General features: G+C 36.7%; 1 protein-coding gene across 5 annotated transcripts in view; it reads left to right on the top strand.

Moving 5' to 3' along the window:
* Positions 1-19,849, top strand: part of LOC115209269 — a 78,960-nt gene that overhangs the window by 33,247 nt on the left and 25,864 nt on the right. For all 5 annotated transcript variants that reach the window (XM_029777572.2, XM_029777573.2, XM_036501012.1 and 2 more), the window contains exons 3-6: positions 9,874-9,922; positions 11,291-11,438; positions 17,000-17,137; positions 19,678-19,813. In XM_029777572.2, coding sequence (XP_029633432.1) covers positions 9,874-9,922; positions 11,291-11,438; positions 17,000-17,137; positions 19,678-19,813 — 471 coding nt within the window. The remainder of the gene's footprint in view (positions 1-9,873; positions 9,923-11,290; positions 11,439-16,999; positions 17,138-19,677; positions 19,814-19,849) is intronic.

Raw genomic sequence — 19,849 nt, 5'->3', positions numbered from 1 at the left:
AACATTTGCTGACGTCCAGTTTGCTATCAATGAGCTCCAGCGTGTTGCATCGCAGATTGGTATGAAAGTCAATGCCTCGAAGACCAAAATCCTCACAGCCGGCTTCGCCCCACCAGAAAAAACACCCATTGTCCTCAGTGGTGATATTCTTGAAGAGGTTGAGAGTTTCAAATACCTTGGTGCCATCATTACAGCCACAGGTCAAGGTGAGGCTGACATTAAAACACAAATCGCCCTCGCCCACCAAGCCTTCAACCGACTCAATGCATGACTCTGGTCAAGATCTGAGATCCGACACACCACCAAAGTACAGATCTACCAAGCACTAGTGCAAATGATTCTCCTTTATGGCAGCGAGTCATGGCTGATGAGGGTGGAAGATATTAAGTGACTAGTATCCTTCAATCACCTCTGTCTATGCCGCATCCTTTGTGTCCGATGGCATCACTTTGTCTCCAACTATTCAGTGCAACACCAGTGCAAAATCACCTCCCTCTGACAAGTCATCCTAACGAGATGTCTGTGTTGGCTCGGTCATGCCCTCCGTCGTCAACCAGGAGAATTCATCTACGATGCAATTGCCCCAGCTCCCCTTCAGGGTTGGTGAAAGCGATGTGGTGGACAACGAAAAACCTGGCTGATGACAGTCAAGGCTGATCTGGAACCCAACCTAGGTCCCCATGTCTACCGCGTTCGCTGCTGGACTAGGGAGTGGTTGGAGATCACGCGGTCATTAGCCTCAAATTGCCAGGCCTGGTCAGCGTTTGTGAGAGATGTAGCATTGAGGATGAATGAAGCCAGCTCAACCCACCCCGGGTGAATGCTGTCTCAAGATAAGAAAAAAGTATGCAACTAGTACTTAATTTTTTAACCCTGAAAGGATGAAAGGCAAAGTTGACCTCAGTCGAATTTGAACTCTGAACGTTAAGAGACAAAATACCGCAAAGCATTTCACCTAGCATGCTAACGATTCTGCCAGCTTGCCACCTTATGTCATGGAAAATTATATCTGGCTTATTATGCTTTTCTGGTGGTCTGTCTCTATGCTAAAATTTCATAGTATATTTACGTCATTTCTAAAAGAGGCAGAGCTTCATGTGAGTACCACAGTGATTTTCCTTGAAACAGTTAAAATTAGGTAGCTAGCAACTTTTTGTTGTAATGTCTCTATGTATGTTTTCTTGGAATTAGTTTACAACATCCTGGTACAGGGTAGTATATTGTTTAATAAAATACACTATACAAGTGACCATCCTGGTAGTGTAGTATATTGTTTGATAAAATACACCATACAGATGATATTATCATCTTGTCTAGAATATCTTGGCACAGTGTGGTATATTCATCATCATCATCATTTAATATCCATGTTCCATGCTGGTATGTGTTGGATGGTTTGACAGGATCTGGTGGGCCCAAGGACTGCATCATGCTCCAATGTCTGCTTTGACATGGTTTATACAGTTGGACACCCTTCCTAATACCAACCACTTTACAGCATGGACTGGGTGCTTTTTTCATGCCATCAGCACTAGTGAGGCCACCATGCAGCTTACAAGACTACAAGTCCCAAGGGAGGCAGAGTTCAATTTTATGATATAGGAAGAAGGTTAGAGTATTTTGTTTAATAAAATACTTGATATAGGTGGTGTTTGTCATATATATTGTAGAAGTTGTGACTATTCCTTTCAGTATATCTAGTGGTGATGGCCTGCCTCTATTTCATGAATATTATTCAAGTCAAGTTTATACATCCTGATCAGATATAGTTTTGTTTGTCTTTTTGGTGAGGGAGGAGTGTTTAATGTGACATTATGTTCATGGAATGTGGGCTAGATAAATACTGCCTGTGTGATTGTTTGCCACAGTTGACTCATATGCTAGAAACTATTGTAATGTTTTATAAACCAAATTAAAGGGAACAAGCCGAGAAGGAAATGAAGTCCAGATGTAGTGATCCCTTGGAAAAGATATTCCTGTGAGATTAGAGCTTAACAGTCAGGGTATTATTAGCAACTAAAAGAACTATTTGACATTTCTTCATTATTGTGTTAATGGTGTGCCTGCAGTATTTTGATGAACCTATGTCATGTGGGACCAAATCAAAGTATTTCTTGTCATTAATCCTGGAATAAATTTCATTTTATGTATTTCAACATCATCCACTACCGTCTTGAGAATACATTCCTTTTGCTCATCAAGAATTACATTAAATAATCTTATTTTGGAAAGAAGTTTATGGTTGTTCACCTTAGTGTACCTGTATTTGATTTTGCCACTACTTTAGGTTTAAACATTAGCTGTTTCAAGTCAAATCCAATTCTCTATGAAAATGTTGCTGTGGATGTAATCAGTTTACTATCTTTTTTTATGATCATGGTCAATGAGGGCACATCATAGGCCATCTGTAAATCACAAAAATAGCTCTCAACATTATTGCTCCCTGATGTTCAATGATCCCCTTCTGCCTTCTCATCTTGGGGTATACAGTTGCTGTGTATCAGACTTATTGTGTAGCATAAGGTATTTTTCTTGTAGATTTATTGTTTCCTAGTTATCTTTGGAGTCTAGGTCTGTCATATCCTAGTCTAGGACGACTGAGCTATGTTATGGTTAGCACTACAAATGCATTAATGGTATGGATTGTATTCTTGCTATTTTGAATTTTTTTTTTTAAATCCACTTCTGTCAAAATGTTCATTCACTTTTACTGTTGAAGTATTTGTAAAATGTGGAATTGTTCCAGCTTCTGTATTATTTCCCTTACCTAGATTTCCAAACCATTTGCTTGGCAGTCTACTGAGTTGTACTATCACCATCCATCTTTCATTTCTCCAGTCCAAAGGATATTTAAAGTTCTTGCTAAACAGTTTGACAATAACGTGATAATCCTTAAAATAGAGACCATCGTAGCGTACAATTGAAGAAGAAATGGTGAATGGGCCTCACTTCCTCTCCCTGTATAATGCTACAAATTGGTGTTTTATTAGCAAACAAAAAGAGAACAAGCAAATAATGAAATGAAACTCAAATGTACTGTTCTTTTAAAACAGATATTCCTATGATGTTGGCACTTACAGTCATAGTGTTGTTAACAACTCCAAGAACTTTATGGCACTTTTTCATTGTAGTTTTAATGAAGCTCAACATAGTATCATTTGCTTACAGTATTTTGGTAAACCAGTCATGGGGAACTAGATTAAAGAATTTCTTTGAATTGATCCAGATACATGACTGGTTTCTTTTTACATACATTCATATCATTAACAAAAGACTACCAGATAGTATTTTGGACAGCAATTTATAGATTAGTGACAGACTAATGAGTAGGCAACAGTTTGGTGAGTCATCTGTTGGTCATTTGTTTGGTATTATTGATATCCTACCATTTAGGTGCCATCTAGATACTTAGTTCAGGCTGTTTTGGAGAGGATTGAAAATGGATTTTGCTTGACAGTGCAGTATGTAAATGAAAAGAACCAAAAATTATTAATGCTTTCATGCCAGGAATGTTCCTTTTTCCAAAGCTGTTTAAAACAAGTCTCAAATGAGATACTTTTAATACTTTGGGGGAAATGTTTTTTTCAATTTTTATTGTTGCTATATGTTCTTTTAATCAACTAATTTTGTTATATTTAGTTTTGTATTGAAAAATGAGTTTCCAAAATGTTTGTAATTTTTCTTTTGTATCTTATCTATTTTTGTAGCTAAGATACCCACAAAATTATTGCATGTTGTCTTGTATAACTTTTGCCAATTGCTTTCAAAACTTTTGTCTTAAGACAACTAATTTTTTAAAAATCTATTATTTAAAGTGAATTTTTTAAAAATTCAAATTATTCAAATGTTTATAACTGTGTTTTTTTACTTCTCATTTTATTGTATTTCATTTTCATACTGTATGTATTCTTATTACTTTATTCTGGATGGGATTTAGTTGATCATATGGGTGTCAGTACTTGACTGATATTTATTTTATTGACCATATTATGAATAAATCATCATCAATGTTGTTGTTATCGTCATCATCATCATTGAAGTCAACTTTGCCTTTCATCCTTTAGGGGTCAATAAAATAAGTACCAACTGAACACTAGGATCACTGTAATCAACTTACTCCCTCCCCCAAAGTTACTGGCCTTGTGCCAAAATTTGAAGCCTTTATTATTATTTATCATATTATTATTATTATTATTATTATTATTATTATTATTATTATTTTATTTTTATTATTATTTTATTTTTATTTATTTTTATTATTTTTATTATTGTTGTTGTTGTTATTAAGATGGCAAGCTGGTAGAATCATTAGCACACTGGACAAAATGCTTCATAGCATTTCTTCTGGCTTTATGTTCTGAGTTCAAATCTTGCTGAGGTTCACTTTGCCTTTCATCCTTTCGGGGTCAATCAAATGAGTACCAGTCAAGTACTGGGGTCAATGTAATTGACTATCTCCCTCACTTCAAAAACTGCTAACCCTGTGCCAAAATTTGAAACCATTATCATCATTATTATTATTTATATTTAACTTTTGATTTGTAATTGTACAAGTTGACTCCAAGTCTCACCCAGAAACCTCAAGAGACAACAAATTAGAAGTCCAAGTTAGTATTATGACTAAAGTACCATATTTTTGGTTTTGCACAGAGTATTATTCTAGAGAATGTCTGTCAAGACATAAGAAAATTGGAAGTTTGTTTTAAAAGTAATTCAATTAGAAGATGATAGTGTGATCTTAAGATGACAGTAAAAGGTATTTGCTATTATGTACATTTAAAAGTACTTTTGGTAATATTCACAGATTAAAATGTTTTTGGAATTACATAGACAATATTTTTCTTAGGGTATGAGCAGTTCCCATGAGCACTATTTTTTAAACTTCTTCCACTTTTTGATTTCTTTATATCTGAGATAGGGAACAATCAGCCCATTTTGCTATCATCGTTAGGATGCTTATGTCAACTGGTTGTGTTCTGGTCTTCAGGTTCCACATTTTACCAATTTCTATTTCAAGATCTTTATACTTGCTCAGTTTTTGGTAGGTCTTGACAGATACATTTATGTCAATTGGGACAGTCATATTAATGAGGAGGCACAATTTTTGTCTGAAATCCTTCATTATAGTGTCTGGCCTATTTACATCTATCTTTCTGTCAGTTTGAACAGTAAAGTTTATTAAGTTCATGATTATTGTTATTATTATTATTAAGGTGGCGAGCTGGCAGAATCGTTGGCATGCCAAGTGAGATGCTTTGTGGTATTTTGTCTACCGCTATGTTCCGAGTTCAAATTCCAGTGAGGTTGACTTAGCCTTTCATCCTTTCAGGGTTGATAAATTAAGTACCAGTGAAACACTGGTGTCATTGTAATCAACTAGTATCCTCCCACCAAATTTCAGGCCTTGTGCCCTTAGAAGAAAGGTTTATTATAATTATTATTATTATTAAAAATCATTAGCATGCCAGACAAAATGCTTAGTGGCACTTCGTCCATCTTTACATTCTGAATTCAAATTCTGCCATGGTCAACTTTGCCTTTCATCCTTTCGGGGTCGATAAAATATGTACCAGTTGAGTGCTGGGGTCAATGCAATCGACTTACTCCCTCCCACCAAAATTGCTGGCCTTGTGCCGAAATTTGAAGACATTATTATTATTATTATTATTATTATTATTATTATTATTATTATTATTATCATTATTATTATTATTATTAAGAAGAAAAAAAACGAAGGCAGCAGCAATCTGGGAAAATTGTTAGGGCTTTGAAGAAAATATTGAGCAGCATTTCTTCTAGCTCTTTACATTCTGAGTTCAAATTTCGCCAAGGTCAACTTTGCCATTTATCCTTTCGGGGTTGATAGATTAAGTACCAGTCAAGCACTAAGATCAATGTAATCGACTTGTCCCTCCCCCAAAATTTCAGTCATTGTGCCTTTAGTAGAAAGGATTATTATTATTGTGATTGATTTTTGCAGGCAGCGCGAAGACCTACTGCCTGCGGAGACCTGTTGAGGCAAGTGAAATCAAAATCGATCAAAAATCAATGGAAATTGTAGTTGTGATACCAGTGCCGGTGGCACGTAAAAGAACCATCTGAACGTGGCCGTTGCCAGCGCTGCCTCGACTGGCCCCATGCCGGTGGCACGTAAAAAGCACCAACCAATCGTGGCTGTTGCCAGCCTCCCCTGGCACCTGTGCCGGTGGCACATAAAAAGCATCCACTACACTCATGGAGTGGTTGGCATTAGGAAGGGCATCCAGCTGTAGAAACACTGCCAGATCAGATTGGAGCCTGGTGCAGCCTCCTGGCTTCCTAGACCCCAGTCGAACCGTCCAACCCATGCTAGCATGGAAAACGGATGTTAAACAATGATGATGATTTCAAATTTTGGCACAAGGCCTGCAAGCTCAGGGTAACAATAAGAAGAGTGCAATGCAATTTGTCATAAAGATTGACTTTGTCTATTGAAAGAATTGAACAATATTTCAGCAGATTGCCAGTCTTCTTTAGGTTCAAAATGTAAAATGAAATAAAAAAAAACACAGTAACACAGGAATTCAAAATATGAATGAGAAAATCCTGTGTTCCTGTTTTTTTGATAAAACATCATTCATTTTCACTTTTACATAACTGGTAACCTGATAAAAATAAAAAAACTAAGGAAGTCATTTTATCTAAGGAACACAGAATTTCCTCGTTCATATTTTGAATTCCTGTGTTTCTAGTATATCCATTTTGAACCCAAGAGAGACAATCTGTTGAAATATTGTTCAAAAAACAGTCAGTCTCTATTACAAATTACATTGTGCTGAAAGTGTAACTGCTAGAGTAAGAATAGCTTGGGCAAAGTTCAGAGAGCTCTTACCTCTGCTGGTGACAAAAGGCCTCTCGCACAGAGTGAAAGGCAGACTGTATGATGCGTGTGTATGAACAGCCATGCTACATGGCAGTGAAACATGGGCCGTGACTGCTGAGGATATGCGTAAGCTCGCTAGAAATGAAGCCAGTATGCTCCGATGGATGTGTAATGCCGGTACTCACACTCGGCAGAGTGTAAGTACCTTGAGAGAAAAGCTGGACCTAAGAAGCATCAGTTGTGGTGTGCAAGAGAGACGTTTGCGCTGGTATGGTCATGTGGCGAGAATGGATGAAGATAGTTGTGTGAAAAAGTGCCACACCCTAGCGGTTGAGGGAACCTGTGGAAGAGGCAGACCCAGGAAAACCTGGGACGAGGTGGTGAAGCACGACCTTCGAACTTTAGGTCTCACTGAGGAAATGACTAGAGACCGAGTCCTCTGGAAGTGTGCTGTGCGCGAGAAGACCCGGCAGGACAAGTGAGTCCACAACCCGTGGCCTTCTACATGGGATGGAGCCAGCCACGTATGCATACCTTCCCTTCTTGGGACACAAAACTCTACTTGTGAAGACGTGTTGAGGCAAGTGAGGATCAGAATCGAAATCGATCAATGGAAATTGCGGATGTGCTACCAGTGCCGGTGGCATGTCGAAACTCTGCTTGTGAAGACCCATTGAGGCAAGTGAGGATCAGAATCGAAATCGATCAATGGAAATTGCAGATGTGTTACCAGTGCCGGTGGCATGTAAGAGAACTTTCCGTTTCGCGACCGTTGCCAGCACCGCCCCGTTTCGTGTCCGTTGCCAGCCTCGCCTGGCCCTCGTGCCGGTGGCACATAAAAAGCACCATCCGTTCGTGGCCGTTTGCCAGCTCTGTCTGGCACCAGTGCGGGTGGCACGTAAAAAGCACCCACTACACTCACGGAGTGGTTGGCGTTAGGAAGGGCATCCAGCCGTAGAAACACTGCCAGATTTGACTGGGCCTGATGAAGCCTTCTGGCTTCACAGACCCCAGTAGAACCGTCCAACCCATGCTAGCATGGAAAACGGACGCTAAATGATGATGATGATGATGATGATGATTGTGCTGCTCTTGTTTATTTTACCTTCATGAAGAATTACATCAATCTTTATGAATTATTAGTATCATGATTATTGAGGTAGGTAGATGACAATAATGATAGAGTTGGGCTGGATGGATTACAATATTTAATTACACACTTGCACATTCTGAGACTATTTTTGCTTTGAAGCCATTTAGGGTTAATAAAACAAGTACCAGTTAAATACTAGGGACAAAATAATCAACTACACTGCTCCCTAAATATACAGTCTTGTGGGAATGTCAGAAATCCTTATTATGCAAGATAGTTGAATGGTGGAAACATACTAGACTAAATGGCTTGTGAGCTACCGTTTGTGTTCAGCTCCTGCTGGTGAAAGAGCATTTTTGGTAGTACTCAACTTGCTGGAAATAGCAACCAAATGTCCCTTAACCCTTTTGTTACTGTATCTATTTTGAGATGCTCTGTGTTTCTTTCAATTAATTTTAACTAAAACAAAGAATTTAGTAAAATAACTTGGTTATCATTAAGCTGGTGTTAGGAACATGAATTGTGACAAAGGTTTGGTGGAAGATTTTATTTCAAAACTTATGAAGACAAGACATTTGTACTCAGAACCAGAGCCGGTTTCAGCCAGGTTGGTAATGAAAGGATTAAATCATATTCTTCCTTCTTTAAAAGAGAAGCACACGTTAAATAATGCAATCCTAAAAATGGTCTAAAACTGCAGAAGAACCTTGGTTCAAATACCTTTGAGTTGTTTGTTTGGCGACAAAGATGTGACCTGTGACTGAACAACAACAACAAGATCAACATTGCCTTGCATTCCACTTTCTTCTTCTTTCTTTCTTTCTCCTTTTAATAGCGTAGAGTGAAAAGAGTAGCATCCATGTCCTTTATCAAGATTTGTTGAAGAAAGGAAAGGAATTATTCTCAGACCACAGACCTGGTTCATGTCTTTGTAACAAAGTGGATTTTGCTAAAGGCACTCAAGGATCAACAAATTAAGTCTACCACCCAATAACAGGAACTGTTCCTCTGGCACAGTTTCTATTTAACCAGTTTTGCTTGATAAAGATTAAGGTTAACTAAAATAAATAAGTACATATTATTGATTGACTTTCATTAAATCAGCTACACTTACTCCCCTCCTCCCACCACCAAATGTGTAGTCTGGTTGCTTGTTTATGAGTCATTAACACAGTGTGGCAGATATGTTAGTTTACAAGATTAAATGCCATACAGCTGAATCAGGTTTAGTGAGGGAGCATCTACATAGTTGTTTAACATGCTAGAAATGGCAGCCAAATTTCACTCAAATCAAACCCCAATATTTCAAATGAAGAATTTTTTGTATTTTGCACAATCCCTTTTGATGGGGGAGGTCCCCTTTTAGAGAGAGAGAATGAATAATAGGCTCTGCACGGGATGTGTGTGAGGTTGGGGTTACTGTTACAGAGAAATAAACAAGAATGCACTTCAGTCAGTGTATTGCTTCACCTCTTGCCAAAATACCACAGACGGGCAGGAATTTGGGCTCTAGTATATCATGGGAGCCCGTTGCATTTGGGCACAGATTGGTAGGTATTAAATCACCATCAGTGCTTGATTGGTACATTATTTTATCAATTCCAGAAGGATGAACAGGAGATTTGGCCTTGGTAGGATTTGAACTCATAATGTAAAGAATCAGAATAAATACTGCAAGGTACTTAGTCCAATATCCTAAACGTTCCACCAACCCGCTGCTGCTGAAATGCTTGTGATAAGTGGACTGACCTAGTACTTAGCAACAAGATTGCCTTTTATCTCTTTTTCCTCATTAAAATTACTACCAATCAACTAGACCCCCCCTCCTTTACAATTACAAAAGATTTATGTCAATATAACATATTACTATTATGTATTATACTCATAAATCAACATTTAGTATATTTTTTTATTCCAGCTCAAATAATAAATAAAGATGGGAAATTTCAAGTGGAATATTATCCGTGGTAAGTAAATGAAACATCAGTCAAATTATATACATATGTGAGTTAATAGCAGCCAAACCTCTCTCAAATATAACGTACTATCTTAAGAAAAGGAAGACACATTGGTTAATGTAATTCTAAATACACCATGCCTGAAAGCAAGGCAGTGTGGTCATAGCTGGAATGCCTTTCATCATAAGTCTACTCTATTAGGACTGATCTGAAACTAAACATTATTGTCATTTGGATTCTTTGTTTATATTTTCATTCTTTTGTTCTTTTACTGGTTTCAACCAGAGCCCCATCTTCTGATATTATGATAATAATCTTATATATCAACTGATTTTGGGTAGATTTCTAAAATCTATTTTTGACCTCACACATTCACATGTACATATACACACATCATACACACCAGACAAAGTATTTTTTAAAACATGGTAAAAAAAAAAACTCATGTTTTACTTGTATGTGGATACAGGCGTAACCATCATCATCAGTTACAAAATTTGTTTTGTAATATGTCTTACCGGATTCAGTCGTACTGCACCAAATCAGAGATTATGTAGGTCTTATGGCTGAAATTTGAGAAGTGAAAACTGTGCAATAACCCAGTTGGGAAGAGGAAGACAGGAAAAGAAATGATGAAGGCTGATGTCAGTGGGGGTAAATAAGTGGTGAGATGCTGTGCTGGAGAAGAGCTGTCCAGCTGCTGCAAACATGGGGAAACAAGTAATAAATCTCATGTGTGTGTGTGTCTGTGTGTATGAAAGTGGCAGAATTAGTTGAGCATTGAGCAAAAATACCTTGTGGTATTTTACTACATCCCTTTATATACCCAGGTCAATTTGTTCCTTCCAAGACAAAAACCCTTAAACATGGTATCTCAGTACGGCCATGATTCAGTAACTTGGAACTAGTATAATTTAATCTAAGAACCTTTTGTTAAGTTATAGTTCAAATACCAGCTTAATAATAGATTTACAGTATTTTCCAGTAAATTAAGCTGGTATTTAAAGCCAAATACAGTAAATTTATCATCAGGTTGGTATTTATAGCCATAATTTGGTAGGTTGACTTATACACTAAGATGGCAGAACCAAAATTTCCATGTGAAAAGCAGCAGGAATGTGGAAAGACGATGCAGTATTTGAACGTTTACATTGCATGTTAACATTGTATTTTATGTTGACTTGTATACTGGGAAATACAGTAATTATGTTAATTCCTTTCAAAATTAAAATACATGAGCAGTTATTTCATTCAAAGTATGGCTGACCTCCTACCTCTGTTAAATAAAAATTTCATTATCTGGTAGAATAATTTAAATTTGATTTGTTCTAAATGAAATGTTCTTTTTTGGTTTTTATTTTTTTCTCACTTTTTCAGCAATAAGTTAAAAGGTTCTACAACTCATTGTGGAAAAATAGCAAGCCCCAAAACAAATGAAGCTGAAGTTATAGAAAGTTGCCTAAGTATTTATAATCTCATCAAAACTAAAGAAGCCCCTGACGGTGTATTATTAGATCCAACAAAGGTTTGTTTTGTTCATCTCTATATATAAACGGCAAAATGTCTATGTGTGTGTCCTTTATACAAATCCACAATTTTTCAGTTAGAGGGCTCGCACTTTCTATGGTCATTCAAAACTGTCCAAGGGTGGTCGTGCACATCTTTACATTTCCCCAGTCACCCCGCAAACCCATTAAAAAATCAATAGAAGTGACTTTTTTTGTGAATTTTCTATCCAAAACGCAATCAAAATGCCCGAAACTTGATACACCAATTGAATGCCAGCTAGCTGTATGTGATTAGTCGGAGATTTGGACAGTACTCGCATGTATGTGCGCACGCACGCAGCTGTATATGCATGCACTAGCACTATGACTCTGTGTTGCCGGGTCATAGTGCTAGTAAGTTATAATTTGTTTGCATCATGATTATATTAATGTTGCTTTTGTTCTTTTTTATTGTCTGTCTCTAGGTTTTCCTATAAATAACTATCTTCATTGAACCACTAGTTTTATTCTAGATGAGTTTCATTCTTACAATATTGTATACAAGTGAAGCATGGAGGTGACTAGACAGGATTTGCAATATGGTGAATGTTTTTCATTGCTTGCACCTTAGAAATATGTTGAAGAGCACCGTGCATGACCACAGCACAAATGATGAAACCAGGAGAAAAGCTGGCCAAGGGAAACTGCATGAGTGCATTACAGCTAGATGACGGAAGCTACTTGGCTGTATATTGCTCTTGCCCTTGGAAAGACTGGCAAGGACAGCCATCAAATGGGCAGTTGACAGAGAAAGCTAGAATTCCATGCACAGTACACAGGACAGAACACAAAAGACAGAAACGTGAACATTAAAAACAGCCATAAAGAGGAAACGGTACATTAATCAGAAGTAGTATTGGTAAATTTCTGGAAACTTAGAATTTTTGAAGGATAGTCATGTGAAATATATTATTATTATAGTACTAAAGTTCATAGTTTGTATGTTACACAAATATAACAGTAACAGTTTATTGTAGAGGTAAATTCTTTTGGCTAATGTATTCTTTAGTTCAAGTACTTTTTCTTAAAAATTACTTCCAATTCTTATCTGGTTTCTGGAACTCTGAAAACCAATAAAATTATGTTTATAACTCTATCTACACTGAAAATATCAGCCATTTTACAGAGTGTATTATGTGCTTTTTATGTGGCACCAGCACAGATGTTTTTTATTGTGGCACCTGCACAAATACTTTTATTATGGCACCAGCAAGTTCAAAATTCACTCACTCACCCATATATATATACACACATATACACACACACCTGTATCTATCTATCTATCTATCTATCTATATATATATATATATATATATATATATATATATCTTATTATAAAAGGCAGATTTTATCTGCCTCCCTTTGTAAGTTATAGAAATCTACAATATAGGATTTCTTCAATTACAATTTACCTAGCATTTTTAAGTCTAGAATGCATCGGGTCATGCCAGGTCCAGTTTTTAAAATTTAAACTCCAATTAAGCAAAATTTACAGAAAACTCACATTCTGGTGTGTATGTCAAATGCTTTTCTTAGTCTGGTTTACAGCACACGCAAACGCGCACACACAGTGTGCAACGAATAAAGTGAAACTAGATGTAATATTTGTTTCTGTCTATCACGCTGATAGATACATGAGTAAAATGTATGGGAAGCTAACAGATAAGAGTGAGTGAAAATGTTCTTGGAAGAGAGTAAATTAGCGACAGAGTGATTTGAGGAAGACTAAACTGAAAGTATGAAACAGTGTTTATGTATAAACAGACGACACTTATATAAACCCTTTCGTTACCAAACCGCCCGAATTTACCTATTCATATTTAAATGAGAATATCAGAGTAAATCTCTTTAGTACATTCGTGAAAACACGTATTATACTTCGTAAACACTTCAAATACAGTTTTGTACAAAAATCGAAGTGTAATTTTAATTCCGTGAATTATGGGAGATTTTTTTCCGAAATTTGTTCCTATTGTGTTTTCAAAATTTGTAATTCTGACAAAAAATGGATACGAATTTCATTATATCAAGCAGCGAGTCAGAATTCGAAGGATTTTCTACTGAAGACCTTCATAAATCTAACTCTATGACTGAAAAACAAAAGCATCTTTATATAAGAGTGAAGTTGTGTGTCTGTCCCCTTCGATTTTAGATTTGTAACTACTCCCACATTTGGCGGTGCAGTTTAACCCTTCTGGGTATTAGCGCGCGTCTACGATGAGTCTACGATTAAAAAAAAATTTACCATCTTATTTTTCCATTTTAATGCATTTTTTCGCTTTTATATAAGGGAAGTAACTCTCTAAAAATATCTACGATGTGTCAACAATTTAAAAAAAAAGTTTACCTTAATTTTTTTTCAATTTTTAATGCATTTTTTTGCTATTTTTTGGCTATAACTCTCTAAAAATGCTTATATAGTTATTTCCCTTACAACCCGAGCAACGCCGGGCGATACTGCTAGTATATATATATATATATATATATATAATCTCGGTCACTTGTCATTGCCTTGATGAGGCCGAAAGTTCAAAGGCTTGCTTCACCACCTCTTCCCAGGTCTTCCTGGGTCTGCCTCTTCCTCAGGTTCCCTCCCCTGCTATGGTGTGTGACACATTTTCACACAGCTGTCCTCATCCATATGCAACACATGACCATGCCAGTGCAGTTGTCTCTCTTGCACACCACATCTAATGTTTCTTAAGTCCAATTTTTCTCTCAGGGCTCTTACACTCAGTCATGTATGCACACTGACAATACATATCCAGCAGAGCATACTGGCTACATTCTTCGCAAGCTCACGCATGTCCTCAGCAGTCACGGCCTATGTTTCACTGCCATGTAGCATGGCTGTTCAGACACATGTCATACAGTCTTTCTTTTACTCTGAGTGAGAGGCCCTTTGTCACCAGCTGAGGTAGGAGATCTCTGAACTTTGCCCAGGCTATTCTTATTCTAGCTGCTACATTCTCAGAGCATCCACCCCTGCTACAGACTTGGTCACCTAGGTAACGGAAGCTATCAACTACTTGTAGTTTTTCTCCCTGCATATGTGTGTGTATATATAGATGTGTGTGTGTATGTATATGTGTGTATATATATATGTGTGTATATATATATATGTGTCTATATATACATGTATATATATGTATATGTCTGTATATATATATATGCATGTGTATACATATATGTATATATATGCATGTATATATATATATGTATATATATGCATGTATATATATATATGTGTGTGTGTGTATATGTATGTATATGCATGTGTGTGTGTGTATATATATATATAAATTATAAAAAACCACCTTTTATCAATTATAGCCACGAAACGTGTCGTTATTCTCCCAAATATATACGTTTTTATTATTATTTTGCAATTTACTTAACCCTTTCGTTACTATATTTCTGACCAAAATTTTGTTCAAACATCGCTATAGAAAATGGGTTATTAGCTAATATTCAGTTGGGTATACAACAAAATTTTACGATAGAATTTGTTATTCTGGGTAACTTTCTGATACCCATAATAATATTTATGGCAAAATAGTCTTAATTTCATTTAAGGTTATGGGAAACCACTAACTATCCTTTCTTTCGTTTTGTTTACATTTAGTGTAACGGTTTGTTTCCGCCGTAATGATTTCAAATAGGCTCATTCGAAAAAATAAAAAGAAATAGTCTAAGGCTTTACTCTTCTGGGAAAGTCTGTGGCTTGGTCCAGTTTCTTCAGAAAATCACCGAAAGAAACAGTTTTAAAATTTTCACTCCATTCAGGTGCCAATTCATTTTCTTTATCGCTGTCGGAGCTCTCGGATTCACTGTTTTCACTTTCGGAAAATGAAACATCAGATTCATTATCAAATACCATGTGCTATGTGCAGTCATAGAGTTAGATTTATGAAGGTCTTCAGTAGAAAATCCTTCGAATTCTGCCTCGCTGCTAGATATAATGAAATTTGTATCCATTTTTTGTCAGAATTACAAATTTTGAAAACACAATAGGAACAAATTTCGGAAAAAAATCTCCCAAAATTCACGGAATTAAAATTACACTTCGATTTTTGTACAAAACTGTATTTGAAGTGTTTACGAAGTATAATACGTATTTTCACGAATGTACTAAAGAGATTTGCTCTGATATTCTCATTTAAATATGAATAGGTAAATTCGGGCGGCTTTGGGCGGTTTGGTCATATTAACCAAAATTTTTTTCGGGCAGTTTGGTAACAAAAGGGTTAATCATCAGTATATCATTGCTATTTTAATTTTAATATTTCTATTCTATGTAATTTAATTGTTCATTTTGAATTGATAAAAGGTGTTTTTTTTCTAATTTTTATATATATCAATGGAATTTGTATCTTTGTGGTACCAGTGCCGGTGGCACGTGGCACATAAGAAAACCATCCGAACGTGGCCGTAGCCAGTACCGCATCGACTGGCCTCCGTGCTGTGGGCACGTAACAAGCACCATCCGATCGTGGCCGTTTGCCAGCCTCATCTGGCACCTGTGTCGGTGGCACATAAAAACACCATCCGAGCGTGGCCGTCTGCCAGCCTCGTCTGGCACCTGTGTCGGTGGCACATAAAAACACCATCCGAGCGTGGCCGTCTGCCAGCATCGTCTGGCACCTGTGTCGGTGGCACATAAAAAACACCATCCGAGCGTGGCCGTCTGCCAGCCTCGTCTGGCACCTGTGTCGGTGGCACATAAAAAAAACACCATCCGAGCGTGGCCGTTTGTCAGCCTCGTCTGGCACCTGTGTCGGTGGCACATAAAATCACCCACTACACTCTCGGAGTGGTTGGCGTTAGGAAGGGCATCCAGCTGTAGAAACACTGCCAGATCTGACTGGACTGGTGCAGCTTTCGGGCTCCCCAGACCCCAGTTGAACCGTCCAACCCATGCTAGCATGGAAAGCGGACGTTAAATGATGATGATGATGATGATGATGATTATATTTTGTGAAATTTGATTTAGTATTTCTAAATTGAATTTTTCCCCGTAAGTTAGGAATAATACTCCCTCAAATAATTATTATAATTATTAATATATATATATATATATATATATATATATATATATGCATGTATATATATGCATGTATATGTATGTATATATATGCATGTATATGCATGCATGTATATATGCATGTATATATATGCATGTATATGTATGTATATATATGTATATATATGCATGTATATGCATGCATGTATGTATATATGTATATATATGTATGTATATATTTATATATATATGCACATATGTATGTATATATATTTTGATAGAGAAAGAAAGGAAGATATCATATCAATCTACATGACGAAATGTGTGTACACATATGCATACCTATACACATACAACACTCACAACAAACGTACACATATACACACGTATGTGTGTGTATATAGGACTATGTCGGGATTCAGAACAATTCTAATTATTACTTTCTTTTATATTTGCAATATTTTCTAAGTTACCTTTTACAGAAATTAATCGATTTATTTTATTTTCTCTTTACAGATCAGCAAAAGTTTAGCAGGGACATACAAAGAAGGTAAAGATTATGATGTTATGGATGAAATCTTAGGCAAAGGATTAAATGGCCAAATAGCTGTTGTTCGAGATCGGGTGTCTAAGACAGACCATGCTTTGAAAACGGTAAGTTATATACACAAAACTCATCATCATCATCATCGTTTAACATCCACTTTCCATTTTAGCATGGGTTGGCCGATTTGACTGAGGGCTGGCAAACCAGATGACTGCATCAGGTTCCAATCTTGATCTGGCAGAGTTTCTACAGCTGGATGCCCTTCCTAACGCCAACCACTCCAAGAGTGTAGTGGGTGCTTTTATATGCCACCACCAGCACAGGGCCAGTCAGGCGATACTGGCAACGACCTCGCTCGAATCTTTTTACACATGCCACCGGCACAGGTGCCAGTAAGGCGATGCTGGTAACGATCATGCTCGAATGGTGCCTTTTACATGCCACCGGCACGGAAGCCAGTTAGCTGCTCTGGCAATGATCACGCTCGGATGGTGCTCTTAGCACCCTACTAGCATGGGGCACAAGTGCCAGTAAGGCGACACTGGTAACGACCACACTTGAATGGTGCCGGTTAGCCGCTCTGTCAACGATCACACTCGTTTGGTGCTCTTTGAACCAAAACTAAAGAAGACAAAAACATTCACTTAAAATCATATTATTTTAATGTTAAGCAACTAAACAAAAAAAAAAATGTTGTGTTTCATATATACAATACTTGTATTTTGTTTATATTTTCCTAATATCATTCAGTAATATCTAATTTTCAATGACACAATCCAAAGAGATGTAAATGTCTACCATTAATAGTGATGACATTGTAGTTTATTAGCCTTCTGTACTGTCTTAGAGAATAAGTAGGCAACACGAAGGTACACACACAACTATATATTTTCCTTCCATCATCATCATTTAATGTCCATTTTTCATGCTGGCATGGGTTGGACGGTTTTACTGGAGTTGGCCAGCCAGAGAGCTGCCCAGGCCCCAATTGTCTGTTCTGGCATGGTTTCTATGGTTGGATGCCCTTCCTAATGCCATCCATTTTACAGTGCATACTAGGTGGTTTTTATGTGACACCAGCAAGTTCAAAATGTAGTATCTTTCCTTAGAAACTGAATATCACATCCTCTGAATTAATTCTTGATGCATATCTCTGATAAGAAAACAGTAATTTACATTTATTTGCAAATGCTAAAGAAAAGAATTCACATATCTACTTCTACATGGCAGTAGCTGGCAGAATCGTGTCCTACCCAAGTTGATTTTGCATCTCTTCAATGAAGCAGTTAATTAAATAAGTACCAGTCATTTACTAAAATTGGTGAAATCAAACTATACCTTTAATGAAACTGCCCTTGTGTGACCACAGTCCAATGGCTGAACCTAGTAAAAATATACTTGCTCAACCTTGAATAAAGATACTTTGATAATATGACATCTTTATACTTGAGCATTTTAGATTAAAGAAGATATGTGTTTATTCTTTTTATTAAATGAACACACTTATTTTTTTAACACATAATTCTGTATACGCATTGGCTTACATTTGCGGCATGATTATATAGTTTTGCTAAGTATAGTCTTTAAATAATACAAATCTTCACTCAGCGAATAGCTAAATCCTGATTTAAGCCAAAGTTAAAAAAGCTGTAGCAAAGAGCTCCAACATCTGAAGAGGCATTTCAAAATCCACAGAAATTTATTTTGCATTTTCTTTTTGCTAAGTTCAGTTGTTATTATTTTCTTTCTCTTCCTCTCAAATGAACCAGGCAACTGTGGTGAGTTGGGAATCTGAGATTGTCATTTGTAAAATGAGAAAAATTCTGAAAGATTAAAAATAGTGTTGACACAGTTCACACAAATTTTCTGACTGTAGTTGCAACAGCAGCACTCATTCAATGATTTCCAGTAACACTTGTTCTATGACTCGCAGTTTTATTTTCACAAAGCAATTACCAAGTAAAGCCTCTAGTGGAATTGCATGGCTTCAAGCCTCACTATGTCTAAATCTGGTTCTGTTAATAACGTCAATAATCTGAAATAATAGAGATAGATTTAGAGAGCCAAGCCACCCCTAGCTTTAACCTAATGACTCTGAGAATCAAGTTTTACTTTTAACTTTCCTTGGATGCATTATGAAATAAATTGGTATTTGAGTATGGATTCAAATCATGGCTGTATTGTTAAGAAGTTCCCTTTGCAATTATACGGTTTCAGGTTCAATCCCACTCTGCATCACTTTGGGCCGCCTACCATAGCCTTGGATCAACCCAAGTTGTGTAAATGAAATAAGACAGATGAACGATATTGGAAAGATCTGTGGTAGGCTTTAACACCAGTTTAACACCACCACCACCACCTGACTCATATGTGACTTTGGCTGAGTCCATTCTGACTTTGTTCAGTCTAAGGATAACTTCCTCTTACTGTCTTTGGAAGCCCTGAAAAGGAGCATGGCTGTTACTCTCCCTCCTATTATCTAGCCATAAAATATATCAGCATCAGCTTCATCATCATCATTTCCTGCCCATTTTAGATCAAAGGATATGTCTCATAAAGAAAACAAAATTCAGTTTATGAATTAAGATTATGATATTTATTATTTATTGTGCAGTTAACTGAGATTAAATTATGATAACCATTTCAGGTAATGTTAGCATTATTCAACCCAAATGAAATTCGTGCCTGGGTGAGCCTAGAGGGATGCAGTCAGTTCCCAAATCTTTACATGTTCAACAAAATTGATGGGAAAATTGAGCTTCATCATGAAATACTCAAAAAGGGTAAGTTTCCTTCTAATTTATTCAAAACAATGTTAG

Source organism: Octopus sinensis, linkage group LG3 (genome assembly GCF_006345805.1).
Source record: "Octopus sinensis linkage group LG3, ASM634580v1, whole genome shotgun sequence".
Classification (NCBI taxonomy): domain Eukaryota; kingdom Metazoa; phylum Mollusca; class Cephalopoda; order Octopoda; family Octopodidae; genus Octopus; species Octopus sinensis.
Note: the sequence above shows the minus strand (reverse complement) of the source record. Positions and strands in the feature narration are given on the sequence as shown.